The sequence below is a fragment of the Erinaceus europaeus genome, chromosome 11 (genome assembly GCF_950295315.1).
Source record: "Erinaceus europaeus chromosome 11, mEriEur2.1, whole genome shotgun sequence".
In the NCBI taxonomy this organism is placed as follows: Eukaryota; Metazoa; Chordata; class Mammalia; order Eulipotyphla; family Erinaceidae; genus Erinaceus; species Erinaceus europaeus.
The window spans coordinates 75,379,822-75,397,246 of NC_080172.1; the positions used below are offsets into that span (position 1 = coordinate 75,379,822).

General features: G+C 37.1%; 1 protein-coding gene across 9 annotated transcripts in view; it reads left to right on the forward strand.

Moving 5' to 3' along the window:
- Positions 1-8,119, forward strand: part of MTF2 (metal response element binding transcription factor 2) — a 57,931-nt gene extending 49,812 nt beyond the window's left edge. For 6 of the 9 annotated variants that reach the window (XM_007533270.2, XM_060202075.1, XM_060202074.1 and 3 more), the window contains 5 exons: positions 535-705; positions 4,451-4,556; positions 4,650-4,702; positions 4,816-4,920; positions 5,715-8,119. In XM_007533270.2, coding sequence (XP_007533332.1) covers positions 535-705; positions 4,451-4,556; positions 4,650-4,702; positions 4,816-4,920; positions 5,715-6,072 — 793 coding nt within the window. In that variant the 3' untranslated portion in view covers positions 6,073-8,119. Of the gene's footprint in view, positions 1-534; positions 706-4,450; positions 4,557-4,649; positions 4,703-4,815; positions 4,921-5,494; positions 5,555-5,714 lie in introns of all 9 variants that reach the window. The other 3 variants (XM_007533271.2, XM_060202076.1, XR_009552613.1) reach the window with 2 other exon arrangements.
- Positions 8,120-17,425: the final 9,306 nt, after the last annotated feature.

Here is a 17,425-nt window from a genome sequence, read left to right on the forward strand (position 1 = left end):
TTCAAGCCCCTGTACCACCTACCATAAGCCAGTGCTGAACAGTGCTCTGGTTAAAAATTAAATTAAATTAAAAGCTTTAAAAAGATAACATTATGCTTCTCGCCTTTAAAAAGTTAGACCCAGTGGTCCGGGAGGTGGCACAGTGGATAAAGCATTGGACTCTCAAGCTTGAGGTCCTGAGTTCAATCCCCGGCAGCACATGTACCAGAGTGATGGCTGGTTCTTTCTCTCTCCTCCTATCTTTCTCATTAATAAATAAATAAAATCTTTAAATATATATATATAGTTATATCCTAACTTTACAGAAAACTTTACGTGTGCTCCTCTCCCTTTTGATGCCACCTCTCCCTTCCTTCTCACTTGTCATGCTCTATTTTGTATGATTTCAGGTTAGATAAGAATAAAAAACAATAAGAAAGTACAAGTTTTTCTAGCATTGGGTGGATTTTTCATGTATCTCAAAGTTGTGAGTTAGTATCTGCCATGTTATATGTTCAGTTTTTATATTTTTAGTTAATTTTTTTAAAAATTCAGGTTTATGTCTGGGAAAGAAATAAAGAAGAAGAAGCATTTGTTTGGGTTGCGAATACGTGTTCCTCCTGTGCCACCAAATGTGGCTTTCAAAGCAGAAAAAGAACCTGAAGGAACATCCCATGAATTTAAAATTAAAGGCAGAAAGGCATCCAAACCTATATCTGATTCAAGGTAAAAGTTGATCTGTGGTTTAGTTTTTCTCTTTAGTCTACTTGTGATTTTTAAAATTGTGATATTTAGTTCATTAGTATATTTGAAAATGCAAGTGGCAGTTACCCTGATTGATTTTTCTGTTTATAATTTTAGATCTTAGGTCTTCCTAGAGTAGGCCCTATTGCTGCTGTTAGTAAACAGCTTACATACTGGCCTTTTCATTTGTTTAATTTCTCATTCATTCATTAGTTCCACCTATCAGGTACTTTATTTAAGTACTGTAGATACAATAAAATTTTTGTCCTCATGGAGCTTACATTATAATGGGGGAAAAGAAAGTGATAAGTCAAATAATTACAGCTCATGTGAGTTTTATTTGAGATATATCATAGTTTTAGATTATGGTGGGGTAAATGGAGATAAAGGGACCTACTTTCAGGAGTCTCATGAAAGACCTATTTAAATTAGGATTGTGCTTCAACTGAAACGTAAATGTGAGAAGGATGTAATAGTGTGAAGAATAAAGAGAATACTCTTTTAAGTAGTGAAAATTTATCAAGGGTGGTAGCTATAAGACTTGATCTAGGAGCTCACAAAAGGCTGATGTATGAATAGGAAAGTAGCATCAGGTGTTGGAAAAGCTGACTGAGGCTTGATGTAAAGTCTTAAGGTCTTTTCTGGAGTTTAAGTTGTTTTCTAAGATTAATCAGTACACTATTTTAAAGATTTAAGCAAATTAAATTATTAAAAAATTCTTTGGATACTGTTTGGAGAAATGGACTGGTACAGAGGAAAGAAACAAGAAAATTAAGACATAAAATTGTATAGGTGAAAGATGACTGCAGGGATGGGTGGTAGCAGCCATATAGTGAGAAAAATAGATTCAGGACTTCTGGTGGAGACAACTTAATTGACCTTACTAAGTTTACAAAAGAAGGGAGGGATAAAGTGGGATTTCTGGTGGGTCGTGAGATCTAGATTTTGGTAAGGTAAATGAGGCATTCTTCTGACTTTGAAATTCTGAGGGATAACTGTGAAGTTCTGATTTACATATAAATGATTGTGTACATATAAATGATTGTGTGCATCAGGAACTTAAAGGTCAGGGCAGATGCTGTAAGTTTGAGAATGGTGATTTATGAAGCCATGAGAATGAAGGAAAATTACTGAAAGAGCAAGTTGAGAATGAAGGAAGAGAAAGTAACCCAGAATAATGTTCTATCATGGAAGAGTTGAGATAAACAAAGGAGATAAAAAAGAATAACCATTGAGGAAATATTGGTATAATGAAAAGCAGGAGGGAGTGTTTCAAGAAAGATTTGTGTTTTGTATACTAGTTAATACTAGTTAGTGTTCAGTTACTAGTTAATCTTGACAAAAAATTTTGGGGTGTGGGGGAGGATAAAAGACGAGTGGGTTGGGAAGTGAGATTGAATCTAGTATTGCCTGTTTTACATATTAAAACTGAATCTTTTCTATAAGCAAGAGATGTAAGTAGATTCAAAATGATGATGATGAAAATAGAAAATAGTCTTCTATAATTCTTAATGAGAGGGAGAAAGTGGCAGGAATTTGTGTTATCAAATGAGCTTAATTTTAAAGGAATTAGACAAGTGGAATGAAAGCTAAAGCATGAAAGGAAATAGTCAGGTGAAGAAATTTGGGGGGGGAGAACTTTTTGGTGTGAGTATAGGTAGGGATGATGCAGTGGAGATGAAATTGGTTGATGAGAGAAGAAAAGTAGTAATTGAAGATGTTATAAAATCTTTGAGAAACCAAGATAGATTTAGAACCTAAATGTGGAAGTGGCATTCAATAGTAGGATTTGGGGGGGGGGAGGTACAAATGCTATTTCTTGTGTAGAGTTAGCATTTAAAGATCATAAAGATTATAAATTGTGACTTTGGTATTTAGGATCCCTATTTTCTGAATTAAATGAGAGGTAGCTGAGAGGGGCAAGAGAGAGAAATTTAAAGAGTAAATAAAAGGCACAACATAAGTTATTTTGAAGAGAAAGTAATTATGTGGATTCACAGTGTTTCCTGTCCATATATGATTGTAATAAGGTATATGTTACATTAAGGCTTTCTTTTTTCTTTGAGGAAAAGAATATTATCACTTTCAGGTTATATCGTTAGTGTTTTGTTAGAATTATCCATGTTATGAGCTAGAAAAGAAGTTTTCATAAACTTATTTTCTTATTTCTATTATGACTTTAGTAGAAAATTCCATCTGTGGTATCTGCCAGGTTTTTATTTGATACCACCATGTATATGATTTCTTTTAAGTCATTCTGAATTCCTTCTGGGCTATATGTACAAATTGGTTCTTTAACCTGAGGGTATTTTCTTTAGTCCAGGGATTTTTTATAAATGCCATGTTGATGATCTTTCAAAAAGAAAGATGCATAACCTGTATTATCCTTGAGACTGTTTTTTATTGCTTTCTTTGTTCCTCTAGTTTTCTTTGTATTTCACTTTTCTTTCTGAATCTTGGTGTTTGGAGGAATAGCAGTATAAGCTTTCCTAGTTTTCTATTCATACTTAATGTATAGTATTGCTTCCTTTCCTTTTTTAAATGAAATTTCTTGAACAATTTTTTTCTACTGCCTGACCCATTTTACTAGCCTGCTGTACACAGATTTGTCACATAACTGTATTGTGGCAAAGAAAACACCTTTGTAATTCTTAACCTAATAATATTGTTTAATGTGCTGAATAAATGAAATTACCTAGGTGGGGGAGACAACATAATGGTTATGCAAACAGACTCTCATGCCTGAGGCTCCTAAATCCCAGGTTCAATTCCCCGCACCACCATAAACTAGAGCTGAGCAGTGCTCTCTGGTGTTTCTCTCTCTCTCTCTCTCTCTCTCTCTCTCTCACTGTCTCTCTCTCTCTCTCTCTCAAAAATAAAATAAATAAAATTTTAAAGAAAAATAAAATTACCTATTAGTTGAGTTTTCCCTTCTTCCCTTTTATTAAAGATGCTTTAACTAGTGCATTTTCCTTCCTTTTGTTTGTTATTTACTTTTATGTCTTAAAAATAACTAAGATCTTCCTTGTTTTTCCCTTTGAATAACTCTGCCCCATATGGGGGATTCCTTCCTCCTTTGTGCTCTGCCACTTGGACTTCGTTCTTGTGTCTGAATGAAGAATCTACATAAGTACTTTAACTGTAAAGACAACCTCCACTAATAATTGGCATACTTTTATTTTTCTTTCTTTTTATTTATTTATTTATAAAAAGGAAACACTGACAAAACTATAGGATAAGAGGGGTACAACTTCACACAATTCCCACCACCAGAACTCAGTATCCCATCCCCTCCCTTGATAGCTTTCCTCTTCTTTAACAATTCGCATACTTTTCACAATCATGTTTTGTAAACTATGAAATATCCAAGTATTCAAGTAGTTAACAACTAATTGAACTTTGAACAACTAAGTGATTGAACTTCAGGAGTTTTGAGATCATCCAATTTACTAGTCTCTCTTATTTACTAATTTTTAGGTGGACTATATATTTTTCAGGACTGTGTTTTGTTTAAGAGACCTGTTTTCTTAAATTTGTATATATGCATATCTCACCAAGAAATACTGTATGTCTTTGAACTTGTAGATCCCACTTATATTTCATTTTGTTTTTTTACCATTAATATAAAAGTATAAGTGTAATCTATTACAGAAAATTGCCTATATCTGTTTGTATTATCTATTGCCTTTTATACAAAGATTAAATACTAAATGGTTTTATGTTTCAGGGAAGTCAGCAATGGTATAGAAAAGAAAGGGAAGAAAAAATCTGTAGGTCGTCCACCTGGTCCATATACAAGAAAAATGATTCAGAAAACTGCTGAGCCACCTTTGGTAAGAGGATGCTTGCAAGGGGAAGGATGCTTTAAATTACTGAGATTTTTTTTTTTTTCAGTTTACTTTTAAGTTTGTTTTTTAATTTTTCAGGACAAGGAATCTGTTTCAGAGAACCCTACCTTGGATTTACCTTGTTCTATAGGGTAAATAGAAAGTTAAGTTTTTCTTTCCCTAGAGAGTTCCTTTTGGGGAGAAGTTAGTATCTCTATTGCTATGTAATAATAGTTGTTATACTATTTAAATTCTTTTGTCTCAGGAGAACTGAGGGAACTGCACATTCTTCCAATACCTCAGATATGGATTTCACGGGTGCTTCCAGTGCAAAAGAAACTACCTCGTCTAATATTTCCAGGCATTATGGGTAGATATTTTATGTACTTGCTTTTTACTAATTTAACTTTAGCTTTTTCTTTGTAAAGTGATAATTTTTCAGCAGTTGAAATTGTTACAGGTATGTCTTATTTTTAGAGCACAAACATTAAGATTTATCAGGAAACTTGGCTATTATGCTATATTTTCCCCTTGTTATAAAACTGAAAAATCATTGAATTTCTGAGCTGAAAGGGATCTCAGATTTTTCTAAATCAATCATTATCTGTTTAAGAACACACAGAGGATAAGAGCTTTGAATTTGAATAGTATCTCATACAGCTAGACCCTGGGTATCTTGACTTCTAGTTTAGAATATTTTTTCATCATATTACTATACTTAGAACTAGTAATAAGAGAGCCTAATTCTAGTTCTTCCATTTATTTCAGCATATGGAACAGTGTTTTGTATATAGTAGGTGTTTATTAAATACTTGTTGCATTAAATGAATGTGTTGTTTTTTTAATGATCAGACTATTGACAAGACCTGAAATATGAATAGGGCCTCTTGGTATTGATTTGCCTTGTTGGCCTTGGTTCAAAAATTTCCTCTGATTCTTTTAAGCTGAATAGTACAAAAGCTCTTCAAAAGTCAGCCCCAAGGAAGTGATGGAATCTAATGAAGGCAAGTGATAGTCCATTTATATAGCACTTATTATTTTGGCTTTTCTGATGTTTATACAAGGTATACTTAGAGTGATGGATAAAATTAGAACACAGATTTTATGGCTAAAAGATATTTAGTAGTCACTTTTTTTTTAGTAGTGGCCTTTTTTATTTCATAGATTATCTGACTCCAGAAAAAGAACTCGTACAGGAAGATCTTGGCCTGCTTCAATACCACATTTGCGGAGGAGGAGAGGCCGTCTTCCAAGAAGAGCACTCCAGACTCAGAACTCAGAAATTGTAAAAGACGATGAAGGCAAAGATGACTACCAGTTTGATGAACTCAACACAGAGATTCTGAATAACTTAGCAGATCAGGAGTTGCAACTTAATCACTTAAAGAACTCAATTACCAGTTATTTTGGTGCTGCCGGTAGAATAGCATGTGGTGAAAAATACCGAGTGCTGGCTCGTCGGGTGACACTTGATGGAAAGGTGCAGTATCTTGTGGAATGGGAAGGAGCAACTGCATCCTGACTGTAGGACTGAACATTATGTTCACTGCACTCTGATTTTCAGTAGTACAGTTGAAAGCCCTAAGGTGGTCTGGCTTTTACTATCTTTCTTAAAAATAAAAATAAAAAAGGCAAAAAATTTCACAAAACAAAATGATACTAGCCTTAACATGTACCTGTCAATGTTATGGATATTGTCATAAAAAGATATCTTTTAAAAAAATCAGAACAGAGACTTAATTTTTTAAATCTTAAGATTTGTAGAATGTTTCTAGGATAGAATATTAAAATGATTCAAAACCATGCATGGTGTTAGATAATTTTTCTAATTATTCCATTGAGTCAGTTTTTGTGATTAGTGATTATCAGCAAACTGATCATGTAGATAGATAGCACAAGTATTTGAAGAAACATTGTTTGTTGTTACCAAAATGTTGGAAAAAGTTTATTTCAATACCTTTTAGATTTCATAAAGTGCAGTGTATATAATGCCTACTTAAAAACTGTAAAATATTGAAAATTTCTTTCAAGCAAAGTGTAAAAAATATATTGAGCCTGTAAATTGCTCTGTGACTAGACTTCATTGTCGTCTTAATATATTCTTTGCATGTACATATATATACACACCTGTATATGTATGTGTGTGATTATGTGACCTATGCAATACAAATTATGGGAATGGGCAGCTTTGGAGAATATATCCCATAATTCTTTTTTCAGGAATAGTTGCAGTATTTACACAGCAGCATTTCTTCTCAGGCTTTTATTGGGTGCTGTTGCTTGCTATGTATGAAGAGAAATGTGTTCGATAAGTTTTAGTGTGTTCTGAAGAAGGGTGTGAACAACAAGTGTTCATGGGCATTTAGAATGCTTTTCACTTTCAGTCCTTGTAATTCAGCTGTTCAGTACCTAAAACAAATTCAAATAATATGAACATTATCTCCTACTAGAAACAACATTTTCATGGCACATTATGATTGTAAATGTCTCTCAGTTTTAACAGCAAGTCTTATAGGAGTCCCATGAAGATTCCTGAAATGTCTGTAGTAACTGTTAGTCATGTTGAATAAGTATAGTATGAACAAAGTATTTTATTGCACAGGGTTAAAAAACAGTGTGTTGCCTGAAGAGGTGACTGCTGTTTTATTACAACATTACCTCTTGTTTTTATAAAATGTACCAAGATTTAAATTGATAACTTTATTTTACATGTTTGAAAAAACACTTTCTTTTATCACCAGTGTTAGAGTTGTCTTCTATTCTTTTTGTTTTGTTTTGTTTTTAGCCAAAGAGTAAACAGAAGAATATTCTTATTTTGGTGGCTTCTCATTTTACTCTTAAAAATGATTGGTGGATTTTAACCTAAAAATTGGGGAATTTGCTGCCAAAATGGAAACTATGTAAAGTGTAGTGATTTCAGCATGGAAAAAATGTAGGTTAGTACTTATTTATTCCAATATTATTTGACTGTTCATTTAAAAAATTGCTTTATGTCTTTAAACATCTTCAAAAGATGACCTTTTCTTATAAAATTATAGCCAAAAGAAGCAGAGAACTTCATTGTGTCCTGTATTTGGTTTCTGGTTGACCAAGTACAAATGAGCTTTACAAAAGTGCAAATTAAATACTGTCACTTCTGTTTACCTCCACCAAAACTTGATTTTCCCCCTAGCTATTAATTTAAAGTTGCCTTTCCTGCAGCTGCAATATTTTGAAGAATAACACACAGAGTTTGTGTTGATTTTGAATGTTTGTTTATATCTAGGGGTAATGGAAAATGTAAATCCCGTGTAACCTTATTCATTCCCACCTGTATCATATTATTTCATTTTCCCCAAAGTCCTTTAATTCTAACTGAACACCAGCAGTATTTTTAGTAATTCTTTCTTTAGCATACATGAAAAATGATTTATTAAGCTGAACTGTCTTAGACGTAATTATTGTGAATGTCTGTTTTATTTTACCATGGTGGTTCACATGACTCTGATGTTCAGTTTGTATTTTTGGAATTGCTTTACTTAGAATTAAAACAGACCAACATTAAATGTGTGTATTTTTCTAAAAGCTAATGAGTTTTGCTTCTGTTTGCTTGAAAATACACACTGGTGCAGTTGATGGCTGCTTTTATTCAGTCAGAAAGGAAAGGATTTTCCAGTTCTGTAGTAACTAGGTTTACTTTAATCTTTATAAAACTCTCATTTCCCCTTTTCCTTCAGGTCTTGTTATTAATTATTGACGTTCCTCTTAAGTGATCATTTAAAAGGATAAACAAAATTTAGCTACCTTGCACACTTTATACTTGAAAGATAGTATGTCTCTTTCCATCCATCCTATCCCCACAAGAGAAAACTTGGACTTTCCAACTGTTTTATTTTCTTCTTACATAAAAGGTCTCAAGGTTCATGTTACAGGTTTTCCCTAAAAATATTTACCCCATTGAAATAAAAGATGTGGAGAAAAAAAATGTACCCTACTCATTTTAATACTATTTTACCCAAAGCCCTTATTATTCTCCCCTCCCCTATCCCACCTCCCATGTTTTTTTTTTAGTCAGAACACTACTCAGCTCTGGCCTGTGGTAGTGCCAGGGATTGAAGCTGGGATGTTGGGACCTTTGGCAGGAATGTCTTTTGCACAAACATGGTTATCTCCCCCAACCCTCAAAGCATGTTTCATAAATACTCTGATACTAAATGAAAAATATGAATTCTCTACCTTGAGTTATCAAACTAGACCAAAATATGAGCTATCAGTATAAATTCTAAAATAAGATTTAAAATGTATTTGTTTTTATTAACTGGGGGCTGAGGTCAACCCAGAGCTTCACTCTGGCACAGGACTTCATGTCTATAATTTCAACACTTCATCCTCTGTGCCCTCTCCTGGACCCACATGAAATCAGATCTTGTTATTTCATATATAACAGATGAATGTTTCTGATGTATGAGTTGAGGGTATCCGTGTGTGTGTTCCACTTCTTTTCAAGACTTGTTCAACATGCATGTTTGGTTTCTATTGTGCATATAATTTTCAGCAGATTTCTTTTTTTATTTTTTATTTTTTTAATTAATTTTATTTTTGAGAGAGATGAAGAGAGAAACACCAGAGCACTGCTCAGCTCAGGCTTTAGCAGATTTCTATTAGTGTGAGAAATAGAGTTTTGTTCTGGACTATTAGATTGAATTTCTACTAGGAAACATAACTTGTTTCCTTGACTGTTTTACAATATGATTCTAGAGTTGTTTGAATGAGGTAGGTTCATAACAGGTGGATGGATAGCCACAATTTTGGGATATATTAAAATTCATGCTGATGATATGAGGGGGCTTTCTTCAGTTTTATTTTGGCAGCCCTGTACATATATTATCAGAAATCCTCTTTAGTTTCTTCTGTGGTAGTTGTTGATTCATGTTCTCTCATGATAAGAGAGAGGAGAGAGTTGACAGTTAAAAGTAAAGTGAGACTTTTACCCTTCCATGGGATTCCTTTCCAGAGGGGCCGGGTGGTGGCACAACTGATTGAGCACATATGTTCCAGTGCACAACAACCCAGGTTCAAGCCCCCCCTTACCCCCCTTACCCCTGTCCCCATCTTCACAAGTGGTGAAGCACTACTCCAGGTGCCTCTGTCTCTCTCCCTCTCGATCTTTCCCTTCCCTCTCGATTGGTGGCTATCTCTATCCAATAAATAAAGATAATTGAGAAAAAAATTAAAAAGAAGAAACCAAATAAAGTCCAATAAAAATGTGGAGAGGGCAAACTGATTAGCTCTGGGTATCAAATAGATAGGAGGAAATACAACATTTATAACCTTTAAGTTATAAATAAGACCCACAATGTCCTTTGGGAGAACTGGCTAAATCTAAATAGTATGCTGTCATGGGACAGAGAGAAAGATAGACGATGAAGAGGTGCCAGAGCACTGCTCAGCTCTGGCTTATGGTGGTGTTATAGATTGAATCTGGGATCTCAGAGCCTAAGTGAGGCATGAATGTCTTTTGCAGAACTGTTATGCTGTCTCCTTAACATGTATGTTGTCTTTGTAGCTAAAATTAGAATAAGTCTACAAATAAACCAGGACACTCTTTTCCCCTCTCTCCTTCCCTCACTTTTATCCAACATCCCTTTGATAATTACTTTTGCGGGAGTTGGACGGTAGCACAGTGGGTTAAGTGCACGTGGTGCGAAGCACAAGGACTGGAGTAAGGATCCCAGTTGAGCCCCTAGCTCCCCACTTGCAGGGGAGTCACTTCACAGGCTGTGAAACAGGTCTGCGGGTGTCTGTCTTCCTCTTCCGCTCCTCTCTCCATTTTTCTCTGTCCGATCTAACAACGACAACATCAATAACAGCAACAATGATAATAACTACAACAACAATAGACAAGGGCAACAAAGGGAAAGTAAATATTTAAAAATTTAAGAAAGATAATTACTCTTGCATCTTCCTTTTACTGGAGATTAGTGTTGAAACTATGCTTAGTAACTCTTCAGTTTTGTGGTATATTCAAAGAATGTAATGTCTCATATGCAGGGGGGATATCTTCACAAGTGGTGAAGCAGGCCTGCAGGTCTTTCTCCCCCCTCCACTCTCAGTTTCTCTCTGTCCTGTCCAAGAAAGTGGAAAAATGGTAAAAATAAAATAAAAATAAAAAATGTAATGTCTAATTCAAGAAAAGTTTACATTGAATTTAAGCATACAAATACATCTTTTATAACTGTTAGCCTTAATTTCGGTCCTTTACTTACAAGAAAGTCTTTTTTCACCTTTTTTTTTTACTTTTTAAAAAATTATCTTTATTGGATAGAGACATCCAGAAATCAAGAGAGAAGGGGGTGATAGAGAGGGAGAGAGACACCTGCAGCCCTGCTTCACCACTTGCAAAGTTTTCCCCCTGCAGGTGGGGACCAGGGGCTTGAACCTGGGTCCTTGTGTATTGTAATATGTGCATTCAGCCAGGTGCACCATGACCCTTTCTCACCTAATGATGTTTTTCCAGTGGAGAAACATTTACAAATTGATCAATGTGAGAGAGTGGAGAGATGTTTGTGTGCAAAAATACTTCACATGTGATTTCACCTCTGAAGCTGAGTTCTGAGAAAAATAGTTTTTTTTAGTGTTAATTACTCCTAGAAATGTCACAATCAATAGCATTGACATAGATTTCAGGGAACATATACACAGTATGTACAAGGATGTATAGAAATAGCAATGTGGGGACTGGGTGGTGGCACATCTGTTTGAGCGTACATGTTACAGTGCACAAGAACCCATGTTCGAGTCCCCAGTCCCCACCTGCAGGAAGAAAGTTTCTCAAGTGGTGAAGCAGTGCTACAGATGTCTCTCTCTCTCTCTCTCCCTCCCTCTCTATCACCCCCTTCCTTCTCAATTTCTGGCTGTGTATATCCAATAAATAAATAAAGATTTTTTTAAAAAATTAAGAAAAGAAGAAGAAAGAAATAGCAATGTGGAGAGCCAGATGGTGGTTTACTTGATAGAGCAGACATGTTAAAAATAGCAAAATGAGGGGTTGGGGGTAGCTCAGTGGGTTGTGTACATGACACAAAGTGCAAGGACCAGAGTAAGGATCCCAGTTTGAGCTCCCAGCTCCCCCCTGTAGGGGAGTTACTTCACAGATGGTGAAACAGGTCTGCAGGTGTCTGTCTTTCTCTCTCCCTTCTGTCTCCTATCAATTTCTTTATCCCATCCAACAACAGTAATGACAACAAAATGGGGAAAATGGCCTCCAGGATCAGTGGATTCGTAGTGCAGGCACTTAGCTCCAGCAATAACCCTGGTGGCAAAAGATACATATATTTATCAAAATAGAGCTAGGGAAAAAAGCTTACCTGGATAGTGTACTGCTTAGCCATGTGTGTGTCACAGGTTCAAGCCCAGCCCCACTGCTTTGGAACTGTGGTCTCTTTCCTTCTTTCTCTGCCTATCTTCTATCTTTAAAAAATGAAAAAAGGAAGGAGAGAGAAGGAAAGAACAAATGGTTAGTTTTGTAGCACTTAATCAGTCTTGAAGTTATGTTGTAGGAGGTAATCTGCATGGCGTGCCTATTTGCTTCTATTGGCTTTCTGATGGAAAGCCAATGGTTTATATTTGATCATCAGTGCTCTTGTAATTTGGGCTTGGAGAACTAAATAAATCTAGTTACTTGGTTTTTATTTTGTTACTTGGTTCTACCAAGGTTATTGGATTCATCATTAACTTTCTGTTAAGTGCTAGAAAGAAAAAATGTTAACATCAGTACCTAATTTTGAACAGCAGCTAGTTGAAGTAATTCTTTTGGGGGTGGTGAAATAGCTCACTTGGATAATGTGCTACTTTGCTGTGTGCACAGCCCAGGTTTGAACCTGGTCCCACCACATTGAAGAAAGCTTTGATGCTGTGGGTTAGGACCCTGGAGAGGTGAGGTTCCAGGGCGCATTGGTGTGGTCTTCTGCCCAGGGAGTTCAGGACAGAATCATAGTAGCATCTGCAGCTTGGTGTCTGAAAGACGATAAGATAAAAGCAGAACAAAATGCCTAATCAACTGTTACCAAAAGGTAAGGATAGAGCAGGTGAGGATAGGGATTTTTTAAAAAAATGTATTTATTTATTATTGAATAGAGACATCCAGAAATCAAGAGGAGAGAGACAGAGAGACACCTGCAGCCCTGCTTCACCACTTGTGAAGCTTTCCCTCTGCAGGTGGGGACCAGGGGCTTGAACCTGCATCCTTGTGCACTGCAATGTGAGGGCTTAGCCAGATGAGCCACCACCTGGCTCTGAGGATAGGGATTTTAAGGTGGAAAGAAGCAAGTCTATTTTTACTTAAAGTAGTACTTGGTTGAGCTTGATAGCTAACATGGATGGAGGTAGGCTAAAAATATTATCTAGGAAGATGGTATCATTTGAGAATAAGACTAGAAAACTGGATCAGGGTAGAGAGTAAATGAATTATTGACCACATCAGTCTGAGGGCCAATGTATATTCATATTTAACACAGGAGCCTGTATAGGTTTTGAGTCCCTGTCAGTCTGAGCTCACGGTTTGTGGTAACAGCTGGGAACAATTTAGGCTGCGCTTATTTCAGGATCAGTCTTCCTTAAATGGCAGAGTAGGATGACCCAGCCTCCCTTTGGGAAAAAGGGGGAGTTCTTACCATTGCTAGTTCATAGTGAGTGTACAGTCAAGAAGCTCACAAGAGGGCATATGATGATGGATGGAAGTGACCAGTTATAGCAGAGAGAGGGATCTAGTAGTGATCTAGACCCATTGTATCTATGGGAGAATCCTAGGATTTCCTGTCTAGGGCTCTAGGTGATGGGGTGGCTTGGTAGTGACTAAAAAGGACATCATTAAGTTAGCCACTCTCTTGCCCTTTTCCAGTTTTTGTAGTCCCTTCATTTGATAAGCTTAGATTTTTCTCTCAGTTGTTGAAGTGATGAGTGTCAGTTGTTGTGTATCCAAACCAGTATTAGATTTATAGGGTCTGGTCTCAAGTTGGGGAGGAAATACACCTAGGATTTCTGTGTGGTCTAAGGTAACCTTGAGTTTTACTGCATTTACTTGTTTGGTAATTCTAAGGTTGACCTAGGGACAATCATTTCTTCTCAATATTATCAATGAGTGATAATACTGATGCTGTCAGAAGAGATTAATAGATCTTGTGTGTAGTTAGTTGAGTAGTAGTGATTGAAGGAAGTAAAGTAGGGGGTAGGAGAGGAGGGCATCTAGGTCTAAAGTAATAAACACTTGATAAGAAAATTTTTGGTGGGAGCAGGGTTGTGGTACACCTAGCTGAGTGCACATGTTACAACGCACAAGGATCCGGGTTCAAGTTCCCAGTCCCCACTTGCAGGGGGACAGCTTTGAGAGTGGTGAAGCAGTGTTGCAGGTGTCATTCTGTCTCTCCCTCCCTCTCAACCACCTCCTTTCCTCTTGATTTCTGGCTGTCTCTATCCAACAAATAAAGATAATAATAAAAAGGATGGGCCATTCTAGAGTCTTTTAAAAGATTTCTTTTTGGGGAGTTGGTGGTAGTGCAGTGGGTTAAGCTCACGTGGCACAAAGCACAAGGACCGGTGTGAGGATCCCGGTTCAAGCCCCAGCTCCCCACCTGCAGGGGGGGGTGGCTTCCTGAGCAGTGAAGCAGGTCTGCAGGTGTCTTTCTCTCCCCCTCTGTCTTCCCCTCCTCTCTCAGTTTCTCTCTGTCCTATCCAATATCAACAATATCAACAATAATAAAACCACAACAAAGATAATACAACCAGGGCAACAAAAGGGGAAAAAAGTAGCCTCCAGGAAAAGTGGATTCATGGTGCACCAAGCCCCAGCAATAACCCCAGGAGCAAAAAAAAAAAATTGTCACCCCATGTTTTCAAACCCAACACTCCAACCACTGCACCACCTCCCAAATTGTTTTTTTAAAAAAACACTTTATTTGGGGTGGGGATAGATAGCATAATAGTTATGCAAAGAGTCTGTCGTGTTTGAGGCTCCAATGTCCCAGGTTTATCCCAGCACCACCATAAGTCAGCTGAGCAGTGAGTGCTGTGATAAAAAAAAATTTTTTTAGGGGAGTCGGGCTGTAGCGCAGCGGGTTAAGCGCAGGTGGCGCAAAGCACAAGGACCGGCATAAGGATCCGGGTTCGAACCCCGGCTCCCCACCTGCAGGGGAGTCGCTTCACAGGTGGTGAAGCAGGTCTGCCCGTCTCTATCTTTCTCTCCTCCTCTGTCTTCCCCTCTTCTCTCCATTTCTCTCTGTCCTATCCAACAACCAAAACAACAATAACTACAACAATAAAACAACAAAGGGCAACAAGAGGAAATAAATATTTTTAAAAAAAATTTTAATATTTATTTTCCCTTTTGTTGCCTTTGTTGTTTTTTATTGTTGTAGTTATTGTTGTTATTGATGTCGTCGTTGTTAGACAGGACAGAAAGAAATGGGGAGAGGGGAAGACGGGTAGAGAAAGACAGACATCTGCAGACCTGCTTCACCGCCTGTGAAGTGACTCCCCTGCAGGTGGGGAGCCGGGGACTCGAACCGGAATCCTTAAGCCAGCTCTCGAGCTTTGTGCCACATGCGCTTAACTCGCTGCGCTACCACCCAACTCCCTAAATAATTAATTTTATAAATTAAGAATTTATTCAGAGTTTTCAACTTTTACTTCACAAAAATAAAGTTATAAAGACAGAAAAATTTTTAAAAATATTCCCTTTGTTGCCCTTTTTTTTTTTTAATTGTTGTTGCTATTGATGTCGTCATTGTTGGATAGGACAGAGAAATGGAGGAGGGGGAGAGAAAGATAGACACCTGCAGACCTGCTTCACCACTTGTGAAGCATCTCCTCTGCAGGTGGGGATCAAGGGGCTCCAACCGGGTTCCTTACACCGGTCCTTGCACTTTGCGCCACCTGTGCTTAACCCGTTGCGCCACCACCCAACTCCCAAAGACAGAAAATTTAAGTTTTAAACTTTTCAAGTGTAATTTTCTTTCTTTTTATTTATTTATTTATTTATGAGAAAGATAGGAGGAGAGAGAAAGAACCTGACATCTCTCTGGCCCATGTGCTGCCGGGGATCTAACTCAGGACCTCATGCTTGAGAGTCCAAAGCTTTACCATTGCACCACCTCCCGGACCACGTGTAATTTTCAAAATTAAATTTTTGATTATATTACTATTAATATTTTGCTTATGTAGTTTGAGATGCTTATAACTTTTACAAATAAGTTACATTAAATGTTCCTGAAAAGGAAGTATAAATTCAGGTTAAATGTTAGTAGCATTGTCCATTATTAATAACATACTGTGGGGCAAATAAAATAGTTTACTTGGATTGTGTATTGCTTTAGCATCTGTATGACCCAGGTGCAAGCCTGGCTCCCACCACATTGGAGGAAGCTTTCTTGGTGTGTCTTTATCTGTGACTTGAAGTGACCTACCAGTGCATCATGGAACTGCTTGGTGGTCTTTTGTTCATGACTCAGCATATACAATAGCAAGTATGTTGCCAAACTTGCTTACTTGAGAGAACTGCCTGAGTCCCTGCATTGTGGATTTTGAGTTTCCCTTAGCCTGAAATCTGGGCACAGGGATGGAGAAGATCAGAGGAGGCATGTGGAGAACGATGACTGATGACTGCCACTTTGTAGTCTTGCAAAGAATTTCAGCCTGTATATACTTCACAACAAACCATGGAGCTTAACTGCTTTCACTCCCCCAACCTCCCAAAAAGTGCCTGAGTGCATCAACTGTGCTCCTGAGGTTTGTGTCATACTTGGGTCATGTTTCTGGCTGTTGTTCTGCCAGAGGAATGTGTTATTTTCAGTAGAGGCTAAAGCAGAGGAAGAAAGTTAAATTCAGTGGCTTGAGAAGTAACTGGTAAAAGAGCATCTGATTTTCCTGCTTGAGGTTCCTAGTTCTAGCCTAACATCACATTTACTATAATAATGCTCTGGCTTATCTCTGTCTCTTTTCTGCCTCTTGTGAAACTCTCAAAGTAATTAAAAAAAAAAAAAGTTAAGAATGCAGCTGTCAACATCTGAGTCCTACCAACAGGATGATTGTTTCTAAGACATTCTAGTACAGGATTGGGAAAGTTTTTTTTTTTTTGTCCCATCTTTCATGAGCTATACAAAATTATCAACTTAAAATTAGCACTTAATGTTGCTGTGGCTAAAAGCAACTAAATTTATTGAATTTTTGATTCTTGTCTGCACTTGCCTGGCAAAGCTAGACAAAAATGACTTCATAGTCCAGACCTTCCCCATGTCTGCTTTAGAAGGAAATTACTATCCTTCCCCTTAATCTTATCTTTGCTAGAAAATAAGAATATCTGTTTAATTTTTTTTAAGATTTTATTTATTATTAATGAGAAAGATAGGAGGAGAGAAAGAACTCTGGTATATGTGCTGCCAGGGATTGAACTCAGGACCTCATGCTTGAAAATCCAGTGTTTTATCCACTGTGCCACCTCCCAGGCCACCTTTGTTTAATTTTTTTTTTTATATTTTTCTTCTTTTTTTTTTTTAACCAGGGCACAGCTCAACTCTGGCTTATGGTGGTATGGGGGATTGAACCTGGTACTTTTGGAGCCTCAGGCATTAGTCTCTTTATGCTATCTACCCCTACCAATTCATTTAAAAGGATCAGAGTAGCAAGAAAGTCTATGGAAGGGTTATAATACTTTTGCTGAGGCCCAGGCAGTGGTGTACCTAGTGGAGCGTACACGTTACTTTTGCCTGGGACCTGGCTATGGAAACCATTTTGGAAGAAGAAATTTAGGGAAGTACTTTTGAAGGAAACTTAAATGGTGCTTGAATGATGAAATCCCATCTGAACCTGCCTTAAACATGCTCAGAACACTTACAGTAACCTAC